Raw genomic sequence first — 23,044 nt, 5'->3', positions numbered from 1 at the left:
CAAGCCATCATGGTAGGAATAGGATGCTTACGACAGCTTCCTGACGATCAGACAATTGGGGTTGTTCGTGAATAGTTGGCCACACGCAGTGGTATCGCTTCTCTTGGTGCCAGCAGTGTTGCAGATGCACGTTCTACCTGTTGGTGTTTGCTTTCCAGAGCACCTGTCTGCATTTCTGATGCTCTGTCAGTTGTACTTGGATATTAAAAAGCATTTGGATGTTTAAAAAGTCACACTGTTCCACCAAGAAGATGTTCTGTGGGGCTGTGGCCGTACTTTGTATTTCTTGGACTATTTGTGGCTAGCGTACGAAATGCAATTACCATTAGTTTATTGATTTTTACAACCAACCATCTCGCTAAACGCCTCTTATATTGCAGACATGTTTGGAGAAGGACTGGTTTGTGTCCCCCTTTCCGGTCCGTTACCTTCCATTTCGTTCTGGGCCGAGAGCGCCACGGAAGCATCACTCTCGGGTGCTTGTGCCACGTTTGCCAAGACGTTAGGTGTGGGGCACATCTGCCCTCATCTGCTCTAATTCAGCCCTCAGTGTGTCCGTACTTAGTTCGCGCCGATTCTTATCATACTACCTTTCTTCATGCTGCTGTCTTTAGTGTCCGGGGTCCCGTAGCAGAGACCTCTGGTTCTCTAAGCAGCCGTTCTCCCCCCACCCTTTTCAGACGATTAAATTAGCTCAGTTCCCTTCTCTCTAAAAGATGATGTTGAAGGTTTTTCTTAGTTTCTGATACAAGCTTGAGGACAGATCCAATAAATACTGGGTTGTTCATTTATTTTTTTTCTCTTTGCCTTGCCCGCCGTGGTCTTGACTTCTTTTTTCCAGCTCCGCCCTCGTCTGTGTAACCTTGTTTTCCAGTGTTGCCCTGTCTCTTCAGTCCGAGAGAGCACTCCCACTTTCTGCACCGGTCAGATGCCAGGGCAGGGAGCGTGTCTCCGCTCCCCTCAATACCCACCGCAGATTTTCTTCAGCCGCTGTCTGATTTCCGGCATTTTTATAGTTGATGAGATTTATCATCAGTCTTTGTTCTTCTGCAGTTTCATTTTCAAGTTTATCGTGGAGGTCACACACACAGGTGGACTCCTGCAGTGCTGCGGTAGTGTGTCTCAAGCATTGATTCTGTCTTCCGTGTCTTCGTTTTGGGTTGTGCTTCCTTGGATATCCCTGCCCTTTTGTGTTCATTTCCTCAGAGTTAATTAGCTCTTTTCTAGCATCATTGGGCTCTTCTCCTGGTTCTGTTATGTGACTGGGGAAGAGAGACAGGCATTCTTTCGTTTGGTTTTGCTCTCTGCACTGCCTCTCTATGCTTGACGCTTGGTTACTTTAGCAAGGTCTTTCTTGGGGCTTAAAGAACAATCAGAATGCTTCCCTTTGTGCTTGGTATATTTTACTATTCATGCCTTCTATGAAGCATCCCGTTTGTTAAATTTTTTCCTTTGTTCTTTCAGAATCACTAGTTTTTTCATCCAGAGCTTTGTGATGTTCAAATAATGATTAATGCTTTAAAAATTTCAACCTCAATACGTACATCTGCACACTGCTTATCTTTGTATTGCCATTATGCTGAGAGACTGCTTGTGCCTAGAGACATAGGATTCCAAATATTCTAATCATAGCTACATGTTCTTTCTGCTTATAGTTTGGCAATTTCTTCTTCCTTTCAAGGAGCCGTTCCCTGCGTTCATGGAGTTCTTTAGTAGCTGCTGTCTGCAAAGGAATAACTTTCATGACCAACCTGACATAATTTTCCTGAGTTTAAAGTCAGCTTTCCAGGGGTGCCTGCCTGGCTCAGTTGGTAGAGCATGGGACTCTTGATCTTAAGGTTGTAAGTTCAAGCCCCACGTTGGGGGTAGAGTTTACTTTAAAAAACAATAATTATGTATTATATGATATAATATAGTATAGTGTATAAAGGCAACATTTTAGTCTCTTTAGTGTATCTAGAAGATGATCCCTTTTCTTCTAGTATGGAGGCCATTCACTGCAAAATGTGACTCTAGATCTGGTTGTAAAAAGGAGCCTGATCTTTGCTTTCTGCTTCCTTTTTTTTTCCCCCCTGTTTATTTTGAGAGAGAGGAGGGGAAGGTTAGAGACAGAATCCTAAGCAGGCTCTGTGCTGGTAGCGCTGAGCCCAACATAGGACTCAAACCCACAAACCGTGAGATAATGACCTGAGCTAAAATCAAAAGTCAAATGCTTAACCGACTGAGCCACCCAGGTGCCCCTGCTTTTTGCTTCCGGAGAGACCTTTTGCTTCATTGATGGTTGTTGACATCACTTTGAATATTACCTTGCACATTTGAAGAAAGGGGTCAGAGAAGCCTTCACAACAACTCCCAGTAGGCAGCCCAGAGCTAGTTCCTACTGTCCGGACAAGGCCAAGGTTGGACACTGGCAGAGTGGAGGAGGACTGGGCCTAGCCTGTCGGTTACCCACACCAGCGAGACACGTAGGGGCAGTGCTGGCCTGCCTTTCCTCTTCTACCATTTTTAAACCTCTTATTCTTTAGTCATGTCTTTAAACATATTATTTTATTATTCTGATAATTGCAGTATCTGAAGACTTTGTAGGTCTGCTTGGATATCTACTGCTTCTATTTCCTTGGGATTTTGTTATTTTAGACTGTAGTCTTACTTGATTGGTGGTTTTTTTAAGAACATGATTTACTGGAGTAATTCATGGGCTAGGTTGAAAGTGCCTTCCTCTGAGAAAGATAAGTTTTTGTCTCTACCACATGCCTAGGGTCCCTTCCAACCCTTAACTTTGACCTAGTGGTTTTGGAGCCATGCCATGTGGGCCACAAACCCAAGCGGGGACTTGTGATTATAAATTTAGAGGAGGTGTTTTTCTACCTTCATCTAGTATCAAAGTAAAAGCAAGTTTCTCATTGTTTTTTATTGTGGGGTGGATTTGTCTAGGCCATGTTTATACTGAGAGGGTGGCTCTTTTCAGGTTTCTAGCATTTTGCTGAAGTCTGTCTATGTGGTATAATTAAAAAATACATATTTATATTCTGTCTTTGCCCCAGGTTCCTGGAATAGAGCTTGAAATTTCCTGAGTGATAGGCTTGTCTTTTGTTATTCATAACGAACCCCTTTCAACCATACCCGAGTTCATGCTAATGGGGTGACTCTTGGTGGGAACCTAGATACCTTCGAAATGAGGGCTGATCAGCAGCAGAACCAACCACATGCTTAGAGGGTTGGTGTTTTTAGCCCCAGTCCCTGACCCGGGGAGGGGCTGGTGATTGAATTCAGTCCATCGGTAATGCCTGCATACTGAAACTTTGATTAAAATTCTGAAGCAAGGAGACTAAGGGAGCTTGTGGGCTGGTGAACACATCCATGTGCAGGGAGGGTGCCCACCCCGACTCTACAGGGACAGAGGTTCCTGCTGTACTCAGGACCCTTCCCGACCTCACCCTGTCCACAGGGTGTACAAGTTCCTGAGTTCTGTGAGCTGTTCCAGGAAATTCTCAAACGTGAAGTGGGGGTTGTAGGAACCCTAGAATTTGTAATCAGCCAGGCAAAAGCACAGGTGGCCTGGACCCTGCGCAGGACCCTGTTTGTGGGTGTTGTCTGAAGTGGGGACAGTCCTGTGGGACTGAGTGAAGTTCGTATCAGAACTGGACTGAATTGTAGGACACCCAGATGGTGTCAGAGAACTGCAAAACTGGTTGTTTGGAAAACCAGTCATTCAACTCCGTACTTTTGGAGGTCTTGAGGCTTTGCCTCCCAAACCATGTCCTGTATGAGCATCAAAGTGGAAGCTGCATCGGCCAGGTTGGACGGCTGGAGGCCTCAGCTCTGGATTTCCTCCCTGGATTCCCGTTTCACTTTTTCCCTCAGGATTTCCCTGATACTCTCTTGCTAATTCAGTGTGTGTTTTAAAAAGATGCCTTTGCTTTTTATTGTTGAGTTTACTTTATCCAGCATTTTTAGTAATTGGTAAAGATGATTATACTTAATGTACCATATTGTTTTACTCTTTCTGTATTTTGGTCTTGTGTTAATTGTTTAGGTCTATTTGTATTTATGGTTTTAAGTCAAATCAAAATGCTTTTGCAAGATGGCATGTACCAAAAATTCAATCAAAAAAAATACCTTATTTTGATATGTTCCCAAATAACTTCATAGAATGGGGTGAAAACTTAAGACGACTGGGAAATAGAAGGGAGCCTGAAGCTGAGCTTGCTAGTGTTTCACACACAACCTGTCAAGATTTGTAGGGTGCAGCTGGGGTGGTGCTTACTGGGAGAATGTCAGAACCTGCCGAGCGTGTGTTGTGCTGGAGGCTTATCTCATAATTCCATTTGCAGATAATGATCTGCAGAGATTAAGTAGCTTATTCAGGATTATTCAACCAAAACTGAAATTCAGAGCCAGGTCTGCCTGATTCCAAAGTATATATAAGTTATTACGATGCTGTTACTATCCCTTCTCCCTCTTGAAACTTCCGTGGCACAAACATTTCTCTTTTGTTAGTTACCTTTTAAGGGAGTAATGATAGAAACCTTTTTATTGTTTTCCTTTCTAGGAGGAAAAAAGTAAACCAGTTCTCCAGAATAAAGAGGAGATTGATGATGATCCATTGATAATTCTAAAAGCAATCTTACTACAGGTAGAGTTTATATTTTCGTGTGTGTATATTACAGACATGCACATAGATACATGAAATTTCATTGATAGAACTGATTCTGGTACTGTTGACAGTCTTTTTCCTTTGGGACATTCTCTGTGTCTATTTTTATAATTTTTTTATTGGAGACTTTCTGGTTATAAAAAAATTCATATTTATGGTAGAAAATTTGAGAGAAAAAATACTAGGAAATATATCAAGATAATAAAAATATAAATCAAATATCCAGTTATTGTTAATACTTTGATGTATATTTTTTACATTCTGCTTTTTCTCTGTGTTTATGCATATATATATGTTGGGATTGGGTTATGGGGTTTTTTGGTACTACTGTCCTTTTGAATGGAATTGGGATTCACTTTACATATTGTTTTGGAATTTGCTGTTTTCCCACGTTACCCTTCCTAATGCCTGTAATACCTGAAGTTATGTCCTCTTTTTCATTCCTAATACTGATACGCTGATAATACCTCAAGTCTGTGACTTTTAACGTTTGCTTAGTGCTGTGTTGTAAAGGTGGTAGGTCTCCTTTTACGTATTTATTCATTCCTGTGAACAATTTTTCTTAATTCTTTACCACGGACCTAGTCTGAGTCCTTTAACTGCATTGGTCTGTGGCCACTGTATTAGTTTGCTAGAGTTGCCGTAACAGAATACCACAGATTGGGTGGCTTAAACAACAGAAATTTATTTTCTCACAGCTCTGGAGGCTGGAAGTCCAAGATCAAGGTGCCGGCAGGTTTGTTTCCTCCCGAGGCCTCTCTTCTTGGCTTGCAGATGGCTGCCTTCTCGCTGTGTCTTCACATGGCCTTTCCTCTGTGCATGTGCATCCCCAGTGTCTCTGTGTGTCCATTATTTCTTCTTCTTATAAGGACACCAGTCAGATTGGACTAGGACGCACCCTAATGACCTCATTTTTAACTTAATCACTTCTTTAAAGGTCCTGTCCAAATATAGTCATAGTTGAAATCTTGAAGGTTCAGGAGTCAATGTATGAATGTGGGGGTGGGGAGGGGGTACATTTCAGCCCCAAACAGTCACTTCCTATTCCCTTTTAGAACTGGTTTATATCTGGAAACATTCAGAAAAGATATTGATAATCCTTTTTTGCGCTTAAATATCTCTTATAAACATCCCATAAAATATCAGGAATTTACCAAACCTCAGAATACTCTTTGGATATTGGCTCCTTAAATGTTTGAACTTTGGCACAGGAAAGCGCAATTCAGGTTTTCTAAACTGAGGCTTAATCTACTTGTAAAAAACTTTTTTTATTTTGAAGTAGTTATGGTTAATCCACTTCCATGTTCAGCTGTCATAGGCACATTTAATTAGATATAATCCTATTGGCCCCTTTGAACTTGTAAATGTTACATTTACATCTCATCAAATTTTCCTAAATGATCTTGTGTTTCTTTCACAAGGAGGAGAGTAATCTGATTCCTGTTGATCAGCTGGGCCAGAAACTCTTGAAAAAGATAGGAATATCTTGGAACAAGAAGTACAGAAAACAGTATGGACCACTGCGAAAGGTAATACATGACATCTGTATAGGAGGTCCCATCCCGGGAAATTTTATTATGATCGCTTTGCAAAGGAAATTTGAATTAGGTGAAAATAAAATCACTTTTTTTATTTAATGGTTAAAATTCAGTTAAGTTACTTATTAAGTTATCAAATCAAATAATTTATAGAATCAAGAAGTAAGCAGAAAAAGAAGGGCTTGTAATACAACAGCATCATCACAAGTGCCCTCCTTAATGCCCGTCACCCATTTAGCCCATCCCCCACACAACACCCCCTCCAGCAACCCTCAGTTTGTTTTCTGTAGGTAAGATTCTCATGGTTTGCCTCTTTCTCTGTTTTCATCTTATTTTATTTTTCCTTCCCTTTCCCTGTGTTCATCTGTTTTGTTTTCTTAAATTCCACGTATGAGTGAAATCATACAATATTTGTCTTTCTCTGACTGACTTCTTTCACTTAGCCTAATATACTTCAGTTCCATCCACGTCGTTGCAAATGACAAGATTTCATTATTTTTGATGGCTCAGTAGTATTCCTCTGTGTGTGTGTGTGTGTGTGTGTGTGTGTGTGTGTGTGTGTGTGTGTTTGTGTTTGTGTTTACACCACATCTTTTTTATCCATTGATCAGTCAGTGGACATTTGGGCTCTTTCTGCAGTTTGGCTTTTGTTGATAGTAGTGCTATAAACATTGGGGTGCACGTGCCCCTTTGATTCAGTATTTTTCTTATCCTTTGGGTAAATACCTAGTAATGCAATTGCTGGGTCATAGGTTAGTTCTATTTGTAATTTTTTGAGGAACCTCCATACTGTTTTCTAGAGTGGCTGCACCAGTTTGCATTCCCACTGACAGTGTAGGAGGGTTCCCCTTTCTCTGCATCCTTGCCGATGTCTGTTGTCTCCTGAGTTGTTAATTTTAGTCATTCTGACAGGTGTGAGGTAGTATCTCATTGTGATTTTGATTTGTGTTTCCCTGATGATGAGTGATGTTGAGCATTTTTCATGTGTCTGTTAGCCATTTGTAGGTCTTCTTTGGAGAAATGTCTATTCATGTCTTCTGCCCATTTCTTAACTGAATTATTTGTTTTGGGGGTGTTGAGTTTGGTAATTTCTTTATAGGTTTTGGATACTAACCCTTTATCAGATTTGCAAATATCTTCTCCCATTCTGTGGATTGCCTTTTAGTTTTGTTGATTATTTCCTTTGCTGTGCAGAGGCTTTTTATCTTGATGAAGTCCCAAGAGCTCATTTTTGCATTTGTTTCCCTTGCCCCCGGAGATGTGTCTAGTTAAAAGTTGCTATAGCCAGGGTCAAAGAGGTTGCTGCTTGTGTTCTCCTCTAGGATTTTGATGGTTTCCTCCTCTCACGTTTAGGTCTTTCATCCATTTTGAGTTTATTTTTTGTGTATTGTGTAAGAAGTGGTCCAGTTTCATTCTTCTGCATGTCGCTGTCCAGTTTTCCCAACGCTGTTTGTTGAAGAGACTTTTTTCCATTAGATATTCTTTCCCACTTTATCAAAGATTAGCTGACAACATAGTTGTGGGTCCATTTCTGGGTTCCCTTTTCTGTTCCATTGGTCTATGTGTCTGTTTTTGTGCCAATACCATTGTGTCTTGATGATTCCATCTTTGTAATACAGTTTGAAGTCCAGAATTGTGATGCCTCCAGCTTTCGTTTTCTTTTTCAACATTACTTTGGCTATTCGGGATCTTTTGTGGTACCATACAAATTTTAGGATTGTGTGTTCTAGCTCTGAGAAGAATGCTGGTTCTATTTTGATCGGGATTGGGTTGAAGGTGTAGATTGCTTTGGGTGCTATCAACATTTTAACAATATTTGTTCTTCCAGTCCATGAGCACGGGATGTTTTTCCATTTCTTTGTGTCTTCAATTTCTTTCATAAGTGTTGTAAACTTTTCAGAGTACATATCTTCTACCTCTTTGGTTAGGTTTATTCCTAGGTATCTTATGGTTTTTGGTGCAGTTGTAAATGGGATTGATTCCTTGATTTCTCCTGCTGCTGCTTCATTATTGGTGTATAGAAATGCAACAGATTTCTGTACGTTGATTTTATATCCTTGCAACCTTGCTGAATTAGTTCTAGCAGTGAAGTTCTTGGTGAAGTCTTTCAGGTTTTCCACATAGAGTATCCTGTCATCTGTGAAGAGTGAAAGTTTGACTTCTTCCTTGACAATTTGGATGCCTTTTATTTCTTTTTGTTGTCTGATTGCTGAGGCTAGGACTTCCAGTGCTATGTTGAACAACAATGGTGAGAGTGGACGTCCTGTTGTGTTCCTGAACTTAGGGGAAAAGCTCTCAGTTTTTCCCCATTGAGGATGATACGGGTCTGTTGTATATGGCCTTTTATGACGTTGAGGTATGTTCCTTCTGTCCCAGTTTTCTTGAGGGTTTTTATCAAGAATGGATGCTATATTTTGTCAGATGATTTTTCTGCATTTATCGAGAGGATCATGTGGTTCTTATCCTCTCTTTTATTAAGGTGTGTATCACGTTAATTGATTTGCAGACACTGAACCACCCCTGCAGCCCGGGAATAAATCTCACTTGATTGTGGTGGATAATCCTTTTAATGTACTGTTGGATTTGTTAGGATCTTGTTGAGAATTTTTGCATCCATGTTCATCAGGGGATTGGTCTGTAATTCTCCTTTTTAGTGGGGTCTTTGTCTGGTTTTGGAATGAATGAAGGTAATGCTAGCCTTATAGAAGGAGTTTGAAGTTTTCCTTCCATTTCTATTTTTTGGAACAGTTTCAGAATAGTAAATATTAATTCTTCTTTAAATATTGGGTAGAATTTCCCTGGGAAGCCATCTGGCCCTGGACTCTTGTTTTTTGGGAGATCTTGTATTTCTGATTCAGTTTCTTTGCTGGTTATGAGTCTATTCAAATTTTCTATTTCTTCCTGTTTCAGTTTTGGTCATTTATATGTTTCTAGGAATTTATCCATTTCTTCTAGATTGTCAAATTTGTTGGCATGTAATTGCTTATAATATTCTTTTATAATTGTGTTTCCGTGGTGTTGGTTGTGTTCTCTTTCATTTGTGATTTTATTTGTTTGGGTCCTCTTTTATTTTTGATAAATTTGGCTAGGGGGGTTATCAGTTTTTTTAATTCTTTCAAAGTACCAGCTCCTAGTTTCATTGATCAGTTTGTTCTGCTGGTTTTTTGGTTTCTGTATCATTTGTCTCTGCTCTCATCTTTACTTGCTGTTCTTTTTCCAGTTCTTTTAGGTGTAAGGTTAGGTTGTGTATTTGAGACTTTTGCTTCTTGAGGAAGGGCCTGTATTACAATATATAATACTTCTTATGACCACCTTTGCTGCATCCCAAAGGTTTTGGACTGTCATGTTTTCATTTTCATTTGCTTCCATTTATTTTTTTAATTTCTTCTTTAATTTCCTGATTAATCCATTCATTCTTTAGTAAGATGTTCTTTAACCTGCATGTATTTGAGGGCTTCCCCAATTTTTTCTTATGGTTGACCTCAAGTTTCATAGTGTTGTGGTCTAAAAATATGCATGGTAAGGATCTCAGTCTTTCTGTACTGGTTCAGGCATGATTTGTGACCCATCATGTGATCTCTTCTGGAGAATGTTCCATGTGCACTCGAAAAGAGTGTGTATCTGTTGCTTTAGGATGAAATGCTCTGATTATATCTGTTAAGTCCATCTGGTCCAGTGTATCATTCAAAGCCTGTTTCCCTGTTGATCTTCTGCTTAGATGATCTGCCCATTACTGCAAGTGGGGTGTTAAAGTCTCCTACTTTTATTGTGTTGTTATCGACAAGCTTCTTTAAGTTTGTTATTAATTGATTTGTACATTTGCTTGCTTTCAAGATAGGAGCATAAATATTTAGTAGTTAGATCTTCTTGTTGGATAGCCTCCTTTATTATGATCTAGTGCCTTTCTTCATCTCTTATGATAGTCTTTGATTTGAAATCTAGTTTGCCTAAGTATGGCTACTGCAGCTTCCTTTTGATGTCCGTTAGCATGAGAAATGGTTCTCCACCCCTCACTTTCAATCTGGAGGTGTCTGCGGGTGTAAAATGAGTCTTTTGTGAGTCAGCATATCGATGGGTCTTGTTTTTGTGACCATTCTGATACCCTGTGTCTTTTGATTGGAACATTTTAGTCCATTTACGTTCAGAATAATTATCAATAGATATGAATTTAGTGCCATTGTATTACCTGTAAGGTTTCTGATTCTGTGGATTGTCTCTGTTCTTTTCTAGTCTTGGTTGCTTTTGGTCTCTCTTTCCCTGCCTAAGGGTCCCCTTTAATAATTCTTGCAGAGCTGGTTTCGTGTTCACAAACTCCTTTAGTTTTTGCTTGTCTTGGAGGCTCTTTATCTCTCCTTCTATTCTGAATGACAACCTTGCTGGATAAAGGATTCTTGGCTGCATTTTTTTCCCATTTAGCACATTGAATATTTCCTGCCACTCCCTTCTGGCCTGTCAGGTTTCTGTGGACAGGTCTGCTAACCTTATGTGTCAGCTCTTGTAGGTTAAGGACGTTGTGTTCCTAACTGCTTTCAGAATTCTGTCTTTATCTTTGTGTTTTGCAGGTGTTACTGTGGTATGTCTTGATGTTGACCTGTTTTTTGCTGATTTTTTTTTTAACGTTTATTCATCTTTGAGAGACAGAGAGAGAGAGCAGGAAAGGGGTAGAGAGAGGGAGACACAGAATCCAAAGCAGACTCCAGGCTCTGAGCTGTCAGCACAGAGCCCAACGCGGAGCTTGAACTCAAAAACTGCGAGATCATGACCTGAGCCCAAGTCGGACGCTCAACTGACTGAGCCACCCAGGTGCTCTGAGTTTTTTTGCTGATTTTTGAGGGGAGCTCTCTGTGCCTCTTGGACTTGAATGCCTCTTTCCTTCCTCAGATTAGGGAAGTTCTCAGCTATAATTTGTTCAAATAAACCTTCTGTCCCTTTTTCCTGCTCTTCTTCTGGAACCCCTGTGATACGGATATTATTGCACTTTATGGATTGCTGAATTCCCCAAGTCTGTATTTGTGATGTAGTGGTTTTATTTCCCTCTTCTTTTCAGCTTCATTATTTCCATAGTTTTATCTTCTGTGTCACCTATTCGTTCCCCTGCTGCTTTGATCTTCCTTGTGAATACATCTAGTCAGTTTTGCATCTCAGTTAGCATTTTTTATTTCAGCCTGATTTTTAGGTCTCTTATCTCTGCAGCAAGGGTTTCTCTGGTGTCTTCTATGCTTTTTCAAGCCCAGCTAGTATTATTATGACTGTTGTTCTAAATTCTTGTTCAGATATATTGCTTACATCTTTTGTGAGCAAATTCCTGGCTGTGGTTTCTTCTTGATACTTCTTTTGGGGAGAATTCCTCCACCTTGCCATTTTGTCTAGGTTTCTGTTTTTTGCATGTTACAAAAGCTTACATGTCCTGCTCCTGAGAGTAATGCTGTGTTAAGAAAAGGGGTCACGTCCGGGCTGCCCAGGCCTAGCGCTTCAGGAAGCGCTCCGGTGTATGCTGTGTGCTCTCTGCTTTGTGATTTGGCTGCTCTTTCCCCCAGGTCAGTCCTACGTAGAGTTCATCCTTGTTTGCAGTGGGGAGCATTTGGACCTTTAACTAGGTGTGCTTTGATTTGTTTGTTAAAATAAGACTGATTTTTTTAAAAAGCCTGATTCAAAAAAGGAAAAGGAACAAAAAAAACAAACAAAAAACTGTAAGCCTAGTTCCAAAAAAAAGAAGGAAAGGGGAAAAAAATAAAAAGCCTGATCCAGACAACAAGAAAAGGAAATGAAAAAACAAATGAACAAATAACTATAAGCCTGATTCAAAAAAAAAAAAAAAAAACCTGGTCCTATTTCCCCCAGAACTGAAGGTGATGCTTCAGAGCACTTTATGTTCCATAGACTTGGTGCATGTGGAGCTGGGGGGCGTGCTGGTCCTCTGGGGGAGAGTCTTGCCGTGCTGGCTCACAGTCAGACCTGCCCTAGTAAAGCTGCACCTGCAGGGGCACCTAGGTGGCTCAGTCAGTTGAGTCTCCAACTTTGGCTCAGGTCATGATCTCATGGTTTCAGAGTTCAAGACCCACATCAGGCTCACTGCCGTCCGTGCAGAGCCCGCTTCAGATTTTCTGTCCCCCTCTCTCTGCCCCTCCCCCACTTGCACTGGTTCTCTCTCTCTCTCAAAAATAAAGCATTAAAAAAAAAAAAAAAAAAAAAGATGCACCTGTAGGGGACAGGGTGTGTGGTTTGGTGTAAGCAGTTGCACCTTCCGCTGGTGGGGGCGCTGTGCTGGCCTTGCTGGCAGGCCGAGAAAGATGGTGTCACCTTGCTCTCTTCCCCAGAGAGGAGAGGGGAACTCACATCTGCCACTGTTCAGGGAGTCCTCACAGACCAGCGAACAATCTCCCCTTCTGTGTCCCAGGTTTCTGTCAGATCCCTGCTCTCAACCCTTCTGTGCCCAGGCCGTCAACACACAGCCTTTGGTTTATCTCTTGTGGTTATCTTTGGCACGCAGCTAGGATGCGGAACTCCAAATTTTAAAGGACCCTGCACACGCTGGATCCACTCCCCTCCAGGGAGCGTCGCATTCTTGCAGCGCTGCGCCTGGTGCCGGCCTGTCCCAGAAAAGCAGTCGCACGACCGAGCAGGTGCCTGGAGTTTATGGTGAAGCACAGCAAAAAGCTGCGGCCAGGTTATCCACCCTCTGTTTGCACCTTTGTCCCCTGGTGCTGAACGGCTGCTCAAAGGCGCCAGCCAGGTCTTTTGTCCTTGAAGAGGCAATATATTCTCTTCCTAATGCACTCCAGGGAATGGAACGTTCTCTCCCAGTGTAACCTGGGGCATCCCCACACTCCACTGTCCTCTCCCAGGCCTTTGCCCTCCTCCTCCCCAGGAGCACAGCTGCCCACCGAGATCAACTCCTGTGAATGCTGTAGACTTTGATAACCTCCAACTTTGAGTTCCACTCTGCAGAAACTGCTGATATAGTCCATTCCTCCTGATTCCCCAGTCACTGGGTTTGGAGGAGTGCTTTTCTTGCACGAACCCCATGACGTCTCTCTAACCCCTCTCCCTTTCCTCTCCGCAAAAAGGGCTTCCTCCCTTCCATGCACCACAGCTCTTCTGTCCCCTAATTCATGTCACTGCACCTGCACCTGCCACATTTTCTCCCTCGAGATGCGCAGAATGTTCTCTTAATCCTCCGATTGATTTTCTAGGTGTGAATTCAGAATCATTTGATGTTGATCTAGCTGTTTTCGAGGAACAAGGCAAGGCCAGGTTCCCCCTACTACTCCACCATCTTAACTCCCCCCACCCCCCAGGTTTTCCTTTAAAACAATTGGGTAAGGGCCCCTGGGTGGCTCAATTAAGCTTCCAACCTCTGCTTAGGTCATGATCTCATGGTTCGTGGGTTTGAGCCCCACGTCGGGCTCTGTGCTGACAGCTCAGAGGCTGGAGGCTGCTTCAGATTCTGTGTTTCCTTCTCTCTGACCCCCCCCCCCCCCACTTGTGCTCTGTCTCTCTCCCTCTCTCAAAAATAAATACTAAAAATTTTTAAGAAAACAAAAAATAATTGGGTCAGTGTCTCGGTATTTTACTCTTGAGTATGATATTAGTTGTGCAGATTTTTAAAAAATATAAATACCCTGGGGCACCTGGGTGGCTCAGTCGGTTGGGCGTCTGCCTTCAGCTCAGGTCATGATCTCATAGTTCGTGAGTTCAAGCCCCACATTGGGTTCTGCTTTGCGCACAGAGCGCCCTTTAGATCTTCTCTCCCCCTCTCCCTCTCCTCTTTCCTCCCTCCCTCCCTCCCTCCCTCCCTTTTCCTCTCTCTCTCTCTCTCTGTCGAAAATAAACAGAATACTTAAAAGAAAAATATAAATACCTTTTGTAATTTTGAGGGAGTTAGCTTTTAATTCATAGTTGACTGATCATTTCATCTTGAGTAGAGGTTGGATTTTATCAAATGTTGACTCAGTTTTGTGGGGTTTTTTTGTCTTGTACACCTTTTTTTCTGTTAATGTGATGAATTCCATTGATTGACCTTTTTAATGTTAAACAAATCTTATATTTCTGAGAATAATCCCACTTGGTCATGATACTCTATATTGCTGTCTTCATTTAGCTCATATTCGGGATTTTCGTGTCTGCATTTATGAGAGATACGAGTCTTGATTTTCTTTTTTTTGTAAAGTCTTTGTCAGATTTTAGTATCAAGGTTATATAGGACTCAGAAGTTGGAAAATACTCCTTTTTTTTATATTTTTGGAGGAATTCTCTCAGATTGATAATTTTTTTCTTAAATGTTTGATGAAGCTATTGAGACCTGAAATTGTATTTTATTTAATTCCAGTGTAAGTAACATACGGTGTTAATATTAGTTTCAGCTGTGCAATATAGTGATTCAACAGTTCCCTGTATTCTCAGTGTTCATCATAAGTACACTCTTAATCCCCTTCACCTGTTTCACCCATCCCCCCAGCCACCTCCCCTCTGGTAACCACCAGTTTGTTCACTCTCATTAAGAGTCTGTTTCTTGGTTTGTCTCTTTTTTTCCTTTGCTCATTTCTTCTGTTTTTTGTTTTGTTTTGTTTCTTCAATTCCACATGAGTGAAATCGTATGGTTTTTGTCTTTGACTGACTTCACCTAGCATAATAGCCTCTAGCTCCATCCATGTTGTTGCAAAGGCAAGATTTCATTTGAATAATATTCCGTTGTATAGAAGTACCACATCTTTATCCATTCGTCTATTAATGGAGACACTTGGCTGCTACCATAGTTTGGCTCTTGTAAATAACACTGCAGTCAATACAGGGGTGCCTATATCCCTTTGAATTAGTGTTTTCTTATTCTTTGGGTAAATACCCAGTAGTGTGATTACTGGATCGTAGGGTAGTTCTGTTTTTAACTTTGTGAAGAACCTCCATGCTGTCTTCCACAGTGGCTGTGCCAGTTTGAGCTCCCACTAACAGTTTACGAGGATTCCTTTTTCTCCACATCCTCACCAACACTTGAGATTTTGATTTTAGCCGTTCTGACAGGTATGAGGTGATATCTCATTGTGGTTTTGATTTGCATTTCCCTGATGATGAGTGATGTTAAGCATCTTTTCATGCATCTATTGGCCATTTGTATGTTTTTGGAGAAATGTCTGTTCGTGTCTTCTGTCCATTTTTAATTGGATTATTTGGTGGGGTTTTTTGGTGTTTGCATTATATAGTTTTTTAATATATTTTGGATATTAACCCTTTATCAGAGATATGTCAGTTGCAAATATCTTCTCCCATTCGGTGGGTTGTCTTTTAGTTTTGTTGGTTTTCTTTGCTGTGCAGAAGCCTTTTATTTTGATGTAGTCCCAATAGTTGATTTTTGCTTTTGTTTCCCTTGCCTCAGGAGACATACCTAGAAGGATGTTGCTACAACCAGTGTCAGAGAAATTACTGCCTGTGCTCTCTTCTACGATTTTTTTTTTTTTTTTTTTTTTTATTTATTTTTGGGACAGAGAGAGACAGAGCATGAACGGGGGAGGGGCAGAGAGAGAGGGAGACACAGAATCGGAAACAGGCTCCAGGCTCCAAGCCATCAGCCCAGAGCCTGACGCGGGGCTCGAACTCACGGACCGCGAGATCGTGACCTGGCTGAAGTCGGACGCTTAACCGACTGCGCCACCCAGGCGCCCCTCTTCTACGATTTTTATGATTTCAGGTCTTACATTTAGGTCCTTAATCCATTTTATTTTTGTGTATGGTGTAAGAAAGTGGTCCAGGTTCATTCATCTGCATGTGGCTGTTCAGTTTTCCCAGTACCATTTGTTAAAGAGACTGTCTTTTTCCCATTGCATATTCTTGCCTCCTTTGTCAAAGGTTAATTGGCCATATAATTGTGGTTTTACATCTGGGCTTTCTGTTCTCTTGAGACCTGAAATTTTTTTGGAGTAAGCTTTTTTAATTATAGTTTAAATTTGTTTTATTGTAGAGTTCTTTAGATTTTCTCTTCTTGCATTATTTTGGAAAATTTTCTTGTTTAAGGAGTTTGTTCCTTTATCTGTGATGTCAAATTTATTAGCATAAAATTATTCACAATATTTTGTGTTTTCTGTAGTGTCTATAGAACCTGAAGTTGTTTCCTTTTTTTCATTCCTAATATTAGTAATTTGTATTTTCTCACTTTTTTCCATCAGTCTTGCTTGGGGTTTACCAGGTTTATTAAACTTTTTCAAAACCTTTTGCCTCTTTTGATTTTCTCTATGGATCATCTCTTTTCTATTTCATTGATTTCTGCTCTTGTTTTTAATTATTTCCTTCCTTTTTCCTCTGGGATTTAATTTGATCAACTTTTTTCTAGTTTCCTGGGTTGGTATCTGAGTTGCTTTTAACCTTCCTTTTTTTAAAATGTTTGTTTACTTATTTATTTTGAGAGAGTGAGCGAGCATGAGCAGGGGAGGGGCAGAGAGAGAGAGAGAGAGAGAGAGAGAGAGAGAGAGAGAATCCCAAGCAGGATCTGCACTGCCAGCATAGAGCATGGAGCACAACTTGGGGCTCAAACCCATGAACCCATGAGAACATGACCCGAGCCGAAATCAAGAGTTGGACCCTCAACCGACTGAGCCACCCAGCCGCCCTTAAACCTTCCTTTTAATAGATGCTTTTAAAGCTGTCAATTTCCTTCTCAGCACTAATTTAGCTGCAGCCAAATTTGACATGTTTTCATTATCATTCTGTTCAAAATATTTTGTAATCTCCCTTGTGGTGTGTGTGTGTGTGTGTGTGTGTGTGTGTGTGTGTGTAAATGTGTTGCTTAATTTCCAGATATTTGGGGATTTCTTTTTATCTTTTTGTTATATCCATAAATTGATTTCTAGTTAATTCCATTGTACTCTTGAGAACATGCTCTCCCTGATTTTAATTCTTTTGAATTTATTGAGATTTGTTCCACACCTCAGAATATGGTCTGTGTTGCTGAATATTCAGAATTTACCATAAAAGTTATTTTCTGCAGTTGCTGGATATATTTTGTAAATGTCAACTGTGTCACTTTGGTTGATCGTGTTCTGTTTTCTTCTCTGTCCCTACTAATTTTTCTGTCTTTTGGTTGTGTCTTTTGGTTTAAATATCCAGCTACAATGATGGATTTCTCCCTCCCCCTTTTACTTTGGACAACTTTACTTCATGTACCCTGAAGTGACACCATTAGGTGCATACACATTTTGGATTTTTATGGCCTGCTGACATACAGTGCCCTTCCTTTATCTCTGCTAATATTCCTTGCCTTGAAATTTACCTTGTCTAGTATTGATGTAACCTTGCAAGCTTTTTTATATAAGTGTGTCTCTTGCAGTGTGAAGTTGGCTCTTTTTTATTTGGGATAATTGTGATTTTTAAGTAATCTCTCCTTTTATTTAAAGCATAATTTGTTAGCATAAAGTTGTTTGAAGTATTACCGTGTTACCTTCTTACTGTCCATAGGATCGGATGTTCCCTGGTTCATTTCTGATCTTGATAATTTGGGTGTTTCGGCTTTCTCTTTCATCAGTCTTGCTAGGGGTTCATCACATCTGTTAAACTCTTTAAGAAAGTAACTTTGTATGTGTTGATTCTTCTATGCTGTTTGTTTTCTATCAGCTAATAGTTTGATAAGTTTCTTTTAATTAGAATGTGTAGTCCATTTGGTTTTAATGCATTAATATGGTTGAGTTTGAATTTACCATCGAGGTGTTTGGTTTTTATTTGCCACCTGTTTTTTGCTCCTTCTTACTTACCTTTTAGATTAATCAGGTGATTTTTAGTATTTCATCTTTATCTCCTCTGTTGGCTAATAGCTGTATTTCCGTAGTTTTTTTATTCTAGGGATCATATTATACGTAAGTTCGTATTACCAATTACAGATTCATGGCACACCACTTCATGAACAGTGTAACATGCTCACAGTGGTGTAATTGCATTTCTGCTGTTGTCTTATGTTTTACCATTACAGGTAAACTCCACTCTACGTTATTTATTTTTATTATTATTAAATTTTGCTTTAAACACTCAGGCAGCTTTTTTTTTTTTTTTATGTTTATTTTTTTGAGAAAGAGACAGAGCACGAATGGGGGAGGGGCAGAGAGCGAGGGAGACACAGAATCCGAAGCAAGTTCCGGGCTCTGAGCTATCAGCACAGAGCCCGATGTGGGACTCAAACTCAAGCACTGTGAGATCGAGACCTGAGCTGAAGTCGGAGGCCTAAGTGACTGAGCCACCCAGGCTCCCCAAGCAACTTTTTAAAAAACTGAATGAAAAAATCGTGTTTTATGCTTATCTATTCTGGTGTTCACTGGTTCTTGCACATTCAGCCGTGCATCTGGTATCACTGCCCTGGAATGTAATAGAACTTCAAGTCTTTTGAGAATGTCCCTCTTCGAGTCTTGGTGAAAATATTCTCGGCTCGTTTGATTGAAATTGTTATTTTGTCTTCAGTTTTTTTAAGGGATATTTTTGCAGGATATAAAATTCTGGTTTTATGGGTTTTGTTTTTTGTTTTTTCCTTTCAGTACCTTAAAGGTGACACTCCATTATGTTTTGGCTTCCATCATTTTGGTTCCGTGACTTGAACGTAATGTGTCCTTTTCTCTGCCAGCTTTTAAGATTTTTTTTCTCTTTCTTTGATTTTTAGCAGTTTATTTCTTTTTTGTTATTTTTAAAATTTATTTTGAGAGAAACAAAGTGTGAGTTGGAGAGGGGCAGAGAGAGAGAGAGGGGAGAGAAAATCCCAAGCAGGCTTCACACTGTCAGGGCAGTGTTTTATGGCTAAGCTGAAACCAAGAGTTGGCCCTTACCTACTGAGCCTCCCAGGCCCCCCATGGTTTTAGCAGTTTAACAATAATGTGTCTCAGTATGGTATTCTTTGCGTTAATTGCTTTGTATTTGCTAAGTTTTTTGTATCTGTAACTTAAAGTCTTTCTTCAGTTTTGGCCACTGGTCTTCTTAATTTATCGTCTGCCCCATTATCTCTCTTCTCCTTCTAGGACTACAGTTACATATGTATTAGAACATTCTGGATTTCCTCACAGATGTTAGATAACTGGGTTTTTTTTTTTCTTTTTCTGAAAATTTTTACCTCTCCTTCAATTTGGATAATTTACATTGCTTCATCTTCAAGGTCATTGGTTCTCCTGCTATATCTAGTCTTCCATTAAGCCCAGCTAGTGAACTTTTTGTTTAGATACTGTATTTTTCAGCTTTAGAATTTCCACTTAGCTGTAATGGAGAGTGTCCGTTTCTCCACTGAAACTCCCTATCTGAACCCACTCTGTTCATCCTTTCTTATAAATTAAATACATTTTTTTTTGTTTTGTTAAAATTTTTTTTTTTTTTTAATTTTTTTTTAACGTTTATTTATTTTTGAGACAGAGAGAGACAGAGCATGAATGGGGGAGGGTCAGAGAGAGAGGGAGACACAGAATCTGAAACAGGCTCCAGGCTCTGAGCTGTCAGCACAGAGCCCGACGCGGGGCTCGAACTCACGGACTGCGAGATCATGACCTGAGCCGAAGTCGGACACCCAACCGACTGAGCCACCCAGGCGCCCCTTGTTAAAATTTTTTTAATGTTTATTTATTTTTGAGACAGAGAGAGACACAGCATGAACGGGGGAGGGGCAGAGAGAGAGGGAGACACAGAATCGGAAGCAAGCTCCAGGCTCTGAGCCATCAGCCCAGAGCCCGATGCGGGGCTCGAACTCGCGGACCGCGAGATCGTGACCTGAGCTGAAGTCGGACGCTTAACCGACTGAGCCACCCAGGCGCCCCACGTTTTTGAAAGTCTAATTGGCTTTATTAAGCTATATAAATTAAGTATTTGTAATAATTTCTCAGTATCATAATGTCTGGATCATCTCTGGGTCTATTTCTATTAACTTTTTTTTTCTCTTGTGAATTGACCGTGTCATCTCTTGATTATGAGAAACACTGTCCTGTTTGCATGTCATTTAGTCTTATATTGCCTATGGGTGCTGTTCTCTAAAGAGTTTCACAGTATGTCATACCAGGCTGTTAAATTACCTTTGAATTGTCTTGATCCTCTGGTAGCTTCATTTTACAGTTTGTAGGGTGGGCCTATTGCAGTGTTGCTGTTAGTCCTGAGACACGCCTGGTCCTCCCTCTTAAGACAGAGGTTGCCAGAATATGGCCACTGCCTGTTTTTGTACAGCCCTGAGCTAAGAACTCTCTTTGCATTTTTAAATGGTTATTTATTTTAAAAAGCTATATAGGTGCCCACATAATGTCCTCAAGTTTGCCTCTTAAGTTCACAAAGCCTAAGGTGTTTACTGTCCAACCTTTTACAAGTTTGCCAGCCCCCAGCCTAAGGTATGGCCCTTCTAGGATTTCAGTGGAAAGCCTGAGATGTTTGTCATACTCCTCTAACTTGCCAGGACTTTAGTTCCACGTTCTTCTATCCAGCAGCAGGATGCTAAAGTCTGTGCTCAGATAGAATCTACCAGCTGTTGCTTCCTGTGGGGTTTTGTGCATCTTGGATTGTGCATATACTGTTCAGAAGTCAGCCAAGGATTCTAGGGGGATTTGGAGTAGATTTGAGGCTCCTTTATACGGCTCTTTCACTTTCTAGCCTCTCTGGCATGTTCAAATTCTGTTTCCTTGGCTCAGTAAGACTCCTGCCCTTTGCTTGAACCCCTCTACCGCTACAAACTGGGAAGCAGTCGGTTAATGTAAAACTCATCGAGTTTGCTTCCCTTTGAAGGATTATGTCCCCTGTTTTATGCCTGTTTTTGGTTACTCTCCGAACATTTGTTTTCATTATTTTGTCTAGAGTTTATCATTTCTTATCAGGAAAGTTAGTCCAATAAAAGTTCTCTGCTGTTACTGGGACCAGATTGTGCCAAGTTTGAGGCTTAAAAGAATTAATCCTCAATTATTAAACAAAGAAAAAAATGGCTAACCAGAAAGTTCATTACTCCAAGTTTTCCAACTGTTATTTGATTGTACCTAAACAAATCAGCTACAAAACTCTTTTACTGTCTTTTATACACAGTGTTAACAACACTGTCTGGGTCATATACTCATTCCCTTCTGTTGGTGATACCATCCTACTTTGATGAGAGAGTTGGCATTGCTGCACATTCATTCTTCCAAGTGGAAAATGAGAGAGTCACCTTTCCATATTGACTGATGGACTAAGCAGATGTTGTGCATACCTCCCAGGTGGTTTCCTGCATAAAGTAACTTCGTGCTGTGAGGCAAGAAGACGCAAGGCCACACAGCAATCAGGCAGTGAGAAGGGACAAGAGTAGGGCTGAAAGAGGGGATAGGCAACGAGGAAAGAGTGGTTTTTTCTTTCTAACCCTTTAGCGAGAACTTGATTAATAGTTTTTAGGATTAAGACTTAAGCCTTCTGTGCTTTGATTGCCTGAGCTAACCTGTCAGCTTCCTGGACAGGCAACATTCAATTTAGTCCATGTTAAATGACAATTTCAGCTTATGATTATTACTTTATTCCTTTATTACTTTATTCCTTTATTACTCAGACAGAGTTTGTCTGAGTCACTAGTTTTGAAATTCTCTTCCGTAACGTTTCACTGTTGTGATTGCCTTTGTTTTATGCTCTGTTTATATTCTGTTTGAAACATCTCAAAAGTGTTTGTTCTGCCTAATCTATTTTAGTAAAGTACTTTTCAAAACTAGTGTTATTGAGGTATAATTAAAGTATTTTTTGGCTTGTGGCACGGCAGCTTTCTCCCTTGATGTGACTATTAGACTGTTTAAAGGAGAGCACTCTGATTGTTATTAAATGTCTCATCAGGACTCAAACGGATTTTTTTTTTCCCTTCTTAGCTGGGTAGGCCAAAAATAAAGGTGAAGTTCAAATATTTAGTCACAGAAAGGAAGATGTAGTTTTTTATTTAAAAAATATTTTTTTTATTAACCTTAGTATTTGTTTTTTGTCTCTCTGTAGTTCTTACAGCTTCATTCTCAGATATTTCTGCTCAGTGCAGATGAAAGTACAGTTAGTCTCTTGAAGAATGGTTCTCTCCAGGCTGAGTCCGATTTCCAAAAGAAGGATCAACACCTTTTCCAGATGCATACTTCAGAATCCCCAGGATTAAATGACAGAAACTCCTGTCCCCACTGGTTTGATATAAATGATTCCAAAGTCCAACCAATCAAGGAAAAAGATATTGAACAGCAGTTTCAGGGTAAAGAAAGTGCCTACATGTTGTTTTATCGGAAATCCCAGTTGCAGAGACCCCCCGAAGGTATGGAAAGAAAAATGTTCTGTTTGTTTAAGTTGATGACGTTAGGTGATAAATATTTAATGCTGTTTGAATTTTTACCCTTTTAAAAGAGAGTTTACTCTTGGGCACCTGGGTGGCTCATCGGTTAAGCATCCGACTCTTGGTTTCAGCTCAGGTCATAATCTCACGGTTTCGTGAGTACGAGTCCCACATGGGATCTGCAGTGACAGCGAGGAGGGAGTCTCCCTCTCCCTCTCTCTCTGCCCCTCCCCCACTCATGCTGTCTCTGTCTCTCAAAATAAATCAATAAACTTAAAAAGTTTACTCTTGGGGCGCCTGGGTGGCGCAGTCGGTTGAGCGTCCGACTTCAGCCAGGTCACGATCTCGCGGTCCGTGAGTTCGAGCCCCGCGTCGGGCTCTGGGCTGATGGCTCGGAGCCTGGAGCCTGTTTCCGATTCTGTGTCTCCCTCTCTCTGCCCCTCCCCCGTTCATGCTCTGTCTGTCTCTCTCTGTCCCAAAAATAAATAAAAAACGTTGAAAAAAAAAAAAATTTAAAAAAGTTTACTCTTGGAACATTTTTAAATATTTTCAAGATTAACAGGAGGAAACACATTATGCAAAAGATATCTAACAGTCATTTTATAA

The 23,044-nt window shown here is 40.5% G+C and overlaps 1 protein-coding gene across 15 annotated transcripts in view; it reads left to right on the top strand.

The window, feature by feature from the left end:
• The window catches only part of USP40 (ubiquitin specific peptidase 40), an 88,837-nt gene that overhangs the window by 16,783 nt on the left and 49,010 nt on the right, over positions 1-23,044 (top strand). For all 15 annotated transcript variants that reach the window (XM_042950557.1, XM_042950556.1, XM_042950548.1 and 12 more), the window contains 3 exons: positions 4,553-4,636; positions 6,079-6,186; positions 22,120-22,420. In XM_042950557.1, coding sequence (XP_042806491.1) covers positions 4,553-4,636; positions 6,079-6,186; positions 22,120-22,420 — 493 coding nt within the window. The remainder of the gene's footprint in view (positions 1-4,552; positions 4,637-6,078; positions 6,187-22,119; positions 22,421-23,044) is intronic.

Source organism: Panthera leo, chromosome C1, assembly GCF_018350215.1.
Source record: "Panthera leo isolate Ple1 chromosome C1, P.leo_Ple1_pat1.1, whole genome shotgun sequence".
NCBI lineage: Eukaryota > Metazoa > Chordata > Mammalia > Carnivora > Felidae > Panthera > Panthera leo.
Note: the sequence above shows the minus strand (reverse complement) of the source record. Positions and strands in the feature narration are given on the sequence as shown.